The sequence below is a fragment of the Dendrobates tinctorius genome, unplaced genomic scaffold (assembly GCF_039654945.1).
Source record: "Dendrobates tinctorius isolate UK_male_01 unplaced genomic scaffold, ASM3965494v1 ptg000036l, whole genome shotgun sequence".
NCBI lineage: Eukaryota > Metazoa > Chordata > Amphibia > Anura > Dendrobatidae > Dendrobates > Dendrobates tinctorius.
In genome coordinates, this window is record NW_027361704.1 from 42,437,850 (window position 1) to 42,443,849 (window position 6,000).

Sequence of the window (6,000 nt, forward strand, 5' to 3'; positions counted from 1 at the left end):
GAAAGAAATTATATAGCCCAAAGCAGTGAGTCAGCCATTTCACCTCCTGCAGGTCTGCTCCCTGCCTCAACATCAAGCGATGTAAAGGCCGGCATCAGAGCCCAGCGATGGGCTGCAGCGGTCACTGGGGCATGGCTGCAGAGAGTATACAGGGCCATAGTAGAGGTGCTGTTTGTTACCATCACGGCTGCAGGCTCTCCTCAGCCCCAATACTCCCACAATAGGTAACATGAGGCCCAGCTGACAACGTAGTAGCCCGATTGGTGGCCACACCAGAGCGGCACCCTCAGGCCGGGCCCGCCCCAGACACGCAGGTAGGAGCCCGGCAGCCATAGCGGAGCAGCGCAGTCTCACCTGGACTCCCGGCCCATGGTTCCGCAAGCCTCGTCCTCTCCTGATCTTCCGCCTGCACGCAGAGACCTCACACCAGAGAAGACTAGAAGAGGCGCCCTGGTCTTCCTGCGACCTTCGCCGCACTAGCGACACCTAGTGGCGGGAGGTTAGGGCACAGCACCAGTCAGGAAATGGTCACACTATAGAGGTAGAGGACCGCCTCTACAGCTCCCGTTACCTCCGGGATGTGGGCCCTCGGGTCTCTTCTCTACCTCACATTTAGTCGCAGTTATTTCCAGCAGCACCTGCACATATCTCTTCATTAGAAAAAAAAAAAAAAAATCACTGTTTTTACTTGTTAAAGGGTTTGAGTAGATAACATTACAAGGCAGTGGACAATCCCTTTAAATGCCCGCCAAGCAGTTTCCACCATCCTTTCTTTTTTTTAAGTATGAGGAGGTGTGGGAGCTTCAGGAGTAATCCACTTGCAAATCCTTCTGGGCTGGGTCCAAGTGAAACAGGTGGGCGCACGCTTCCACTGGTGAAAAACAGTAAATATCCAAGGAAAAATTCGGCACACCAACCATTAAAGGGAATCTGTTACCCCTTTTTTCAAATATGAGCTGCCGGCACCGACATCAGGGGCTTATCTATAGCATTCTGTAATGCTGTATATAGCCCCCGATGTAACCTGAAAGAGAAGTAAAAAACGCTATATTATACTCACCGGGGGGCGGTCCGGTCCAATGGGTGTCATGGTCCCGTCCAGCTCCTCCCATCTTCATACCATGCCGTCCTCTTCATTCCTTCCTGTCATGGCTCCTGCGCAGGCGCATTGCTCTGCCTTGTTGACGGCAGAGCAGAGTCCTGCAGTGCCCAGGCACCAGGAGAGGTCCGGCGCCTGCGCACTGCAGTATTCTGCTCTGCCGTCAACAAGGCAGAGCAATGCGCCTGCGCAGGAGCCACGACAGGAAGGAATGAAGAGGACGGCATCGGACCGGAACACCCCCTCCCCCCGTTAGTATAATTTAACTCCTTTTTTCTTCTCTTTCAGGTTACATCGGGGGCTATATACAGTGGAGATGACTTATAGGTATATACTATATACAGGGAGAGATGACATGCAGGTATATACTATATACAGAAGAAGATGACATACAGGTATATACTATATACAGGGGGAGAGGACATACAGTTATTTACTATACACAGGTATATACTATATACAGAAGGAGAGGACATACAGGTATTTACTATATACTGGGGAGATGACATACAGGTATATACTATATACAGGGGGAGATGACACACAGGTATATACTATATACAGGGGGAGATGACATACAGTTATTTACTATACACAGGTATATACTATATAAAGGAGAGGACATACAGGTATTTACTATATACAGAAGGAGAGGACATACAGGTATTTACTATATACAGGGGAGATGACATACAGGTATATACTATATACAGGGGGAGATGACACACAGGTATATACTATATACAGGGGGAGATGACATACAGGTATATACAGGGGGAGAGGACATACAGTTATTTACTATACACAGGTATATACTATATAAAGGAGAGGACATACAGGTATTTACTATATACAGGAGGAGATGACACAGGTATATACTATATACAGGGGAGATGACAGACAGGTATATACTATATACAGGAGGAGATGACACACAGGTATATACTATATACAGGGGGAGATGGCATACAGGTATATACAGGGGGAGAGGACATACAGTTATTTACTATACACAGGTATATACTATATACAGAAGGAGAGGACATACAGGTATTTACTATATACAGGGGAGATGACGTGCAGGTATATACTATTTACAGGGGAAATGACATACAGGTATATACTATATACAGGGGAGATGACATAATAGGTATATACAGGGGGAGAGGACATACAGGTATATACTATATACAGGGGAGATGACTCACAGATATACAATATATACATGAGAAGATGACATACAGCAACAATTTATGTGCAATATAATCATTATAATTTGTTATAACCAAAACACCACAGTGAGTTACTATGCCCGGGCAACACCAGGCTCTTCAGTTAGTATGACTAATAAATGATACAATGCTGGAGTTGGTTTCTTGTTCGTCAAGTTTCTTATTCACAAGACTTTCTTTTCTTGTATTTTACAAGTTTAACGACGTATTCCGTCTCCAGGCTCCTGTCCCAACATGTAGGAGGTGTAACAATCATAATGTTAGCAAACAGCGAATCAGAAGAACTATGCTGCTTTTCTAATTGGAAGATTTTATTATTATTACTATTATTAGGCTAGTTTCACACTAGCATTTCACTGACCTGCGTCGATCTGTGCACGGCCGCTGCTAAGCTCCACCCCCTGCTGCGCCTCCTGTCAGCTCCGTCTATGGGCGCATGACGCTGCATGCGACCTGCGTACCCTATCTTTAACATTGGGTACGCAGGCCGTGCGCAGGTATTCGTTTGCCGACCATGCGTCCTTTTGACGGTGCACCGACCTGCGCCAAACGCACTGTATTGCATTTTGGTGCACTCGGCGCACCGTCAAAAGGAGGCATGCGCCGGCAAACGCATACCTGCGCACGGCCTGGGTACCCAATGCTAAAGATAGGGTATGCAGGTCGCATGCAGCGTCATGCGCCCATAGGCAGAGCTGACAGGAGGAGGCACAGCAGGGGGCGGAGCTTGGCAGCAGCCGTGTGCAGACTGATGCAGGTCAGTGAAACGCTAGTGTGAAACTAGCCTTACACCTACGTATTGGAACAGGATCTTGGAGATGAGAATACGCCTTTCCTAAAAAGCAGAAATGATCACAATAAGAAAGTGCAATGTGGTGAGGAGCCCAGATGTGAATACACCTAAAGCAGGGGCGGACACTGACAGCTTGGGGCCCCTGTGCAAGAAATGTGTCTGGGCCCCCTCCCTCCCCGGTATGCTGCTTATAATGAGTGAAATCGGGCAATTGGACCCCTGGAGCCTCGAGCGCCGAGAAACAAGCCATATTGCCTTCATTATTACTGTCCTGTAAGCATGCATGTAGGTAACAGCAGGTTCGCAGGATGCAGTGACGAGGCGCGAGACTGGTTGAACTTTGAAAAGCAAACTTTTATAATTTGAAGCCGCTAGGGCTATACTAAGCAACCAAAAAGGGGTAACAACAGTTGTCCTCGCAGGGACTCAGTACAACCAAACACTATTTGAAAAGAACACGACTAACCCGGCCGAGGCCGGTTACTATGGGGCCACGGTATGGTCGTCTACAGGTCCTTATACTCTATAATATCACTTATCCGCCCTGACGTCCTTCGGCGTCTCTGTGGAAGCTGCGTTGCGGATGAAGCTGCTGTGGCGTCTTTGATGAGGCTGCCTTGGCGTCGCAGCCGCTGGGCCCAGCTGCTGAAGATTTGGAGTAGTCTTCGAGCATTCCAGCGCCCAGGAGGAGTTGGGGCACAACAGGCCCTGATGGAGTCCTGAGATGAAGTAACCCCCTGTTGTAACAGCGGGGTTGCGCTTGTTAGTGAGTTCAATGGGACTTCTGTCCCCAAGCAGGGTTGTGTCGCAGTTCTCAAGAGTGGCGGTTTACTGGCCACACGCACAGCCTGAGGCTGTGTGCAGAGTGTCTCTGTTGACGAGGAACAGGCCCCAACTGCCGACTGCAGCGGGGTGAAGGTGGCTGTGAGCGGTGATAGACAGGCCGCAAACACGGGCTGAAGTGAAACGGCAGCGTCTGCGGGTGGCAGCGGGCAGGCCGCAGCCGCGAGCTGAAGGGGGATGGCAGCAGCCGGGAGAGGGAGCGGATAGGCCGCGGAGGGCTCGAGCTCAACGGTAACGGCCGAGGATGACCGGAGGCAGACCGTAGCCCAGGATTGGGGTGAAGAGGCAGTCCCCTGTCGGTAAGCTCGCATACCTCTCAACTTTTGAAGAAGGGAAAGAGGGACAAAGCCTGCGGCGGGCATAGCAGCAAATTTTAGGCCACACCCCTAACCACACCCATTTCAGTAGCCACTCCCATATCCATGCCCCTAACCACACCCATTTAGCACTGCTGATCACATGTGGACAGCTATATATAGCTGGTACACGTGTATACAGTGTGTGGATGGCTGTATATTGCCGGTACACATGAATACATTTTGTGGACGGTTGTATATAGCTGACACAGTACGTGGACGGTCGTATATAGCTGGCATAGTGCGTGGATGGTTCATATATAGCTGGCACAGTGCGTGGGCGGTCGTATATAGCTGGCACAGTGCGTGGACTGTTCGTATATAGCTGGCACAGTGCGTGGACGGTCGTATATAGCTGGCACAGTGCGTGGACGGTGGTATATAGCTGGCACAGTGCGTGGACGGTCGTATATAGCTGGCACAGTGCGTGGACGGTGGTATATAGCTGGCACAGTGCGTGGACGGTCGTATATAGCTGGCACAGTGCGTGGACGGTCGTATATAGCTGGCACAGTGAGTGCGTAGACGGTTCGTATATAGCTGGCACAGTGCGTGGACGGTCGTATATAGCTGGCACAGTGCGTGGACGGTGGTATATAGCTGGCACAGTGCGTGGACGGTGGTATATAGCTGGCACAGTACTTGGACGGTGGTATATAGCTGGCACAGTGCGTGGACGGTCGTATATAGCTGGAACAGTGCGTGGATGGTCGTATATAGCTGGCACAGTGTGTGGACTGTTCGTATATAGCTGGCACAGGACAGTTTCTTGTCAGTTCTTGGCCATTCCAGTCTCTGTGAGGAAAAGTAACAAAAGGGTTAAACCTGACAGAGCAGTGGCAGGAGGAGAGAGGGAGTCACGCGTCGTCATGGACACCAGCTCATACACTTCAGGCAGTCTATGAGTCAACAACAATCCCTCCCCAGCAGGGTGGATAAAAATCAATGTTTTTTTTTAAAAAATCAAAAAAATCGGATTTTTTTGATTTAAATCGGATTTTTTTCAATAAACTGCTTTTTGAGGAAAATATTTTACCATCCAAAGGTTCTTCCATCATGAGATAAAGCTGAGTTGTTTAACTCAGTAGAATAAAGGCTGTATATGTGTAACATTCACAATGCCATGCTCTTCCAGAGGTTTCTGTAGGATTAGTGGGCAGTTTCTCTCCTATATTATCACAGACGCTCGCTTTACTTACGCAGTTCTCAAAACTGAATTTGACTCCGCAGAGGTCCCAGCCTCTTCTTCAGGGCAAAAATGTTACAACATGAACAGAGTTGAGAAAAAGACCTTAATCCTATTGTTCTACAAACCTATGAATACAGAATCAACCCCTTCAGTGCCAAGTCCAAGAAGTTAGACAATATGTTTCTGATTGTTTGGAGTGGAATAGATCTGCACAACACAAGAAGAATGTGAATCTAAGTGTGAGGAGGAGGAAGGGCAAGCAGACAAGAAAATGAAAGTGAAACTTTGAGCACAATACTGCAGCATAGCCACAGACAGACAAGTCTGGATCTGTTTGTGTGTACGATCTGAGGTTTATTACATTCTTTCCTTATAATGGCAGCAGGCCGTAAAAGAGACCCAGTTTGGGAATATTTTAATAAAGCACCTTCGCCTATCGGTAAGGCAGGCATGCGTGCAAAATGCAAACGATGCAACAAAGAGATGCA

The 6,000-nt window shown here is 48.5% G+C and overlaps 1 protein-coding gene across 2 annotated transcripts in view; it reads right to left on the reverse strand.

Moving 5' to 3' along the window:
- DDX46 (DEAD-box helicase 46) overlaps window positions 1-525 on the reverse strand; it is a 209,972-nt gene extending 209,447 nt beyond the window's left edge. For both annotated transcript variants that reach the window (XM_073573810.1, XM_073573808.1), the window contains exon 1: window positions 355-525. In XM_073573810.1, the coding sequence (XP_073429911.1) occupies window positions 355-371 (17 nt within the window). In that variant the 5' untranslated portion in view covers window positions 372-525. The remainder of the gene's footprint in view (window positions 1-354) is intronic.
- Window positions 526-6,000: the final 5,475 nt, after the last annotated feature.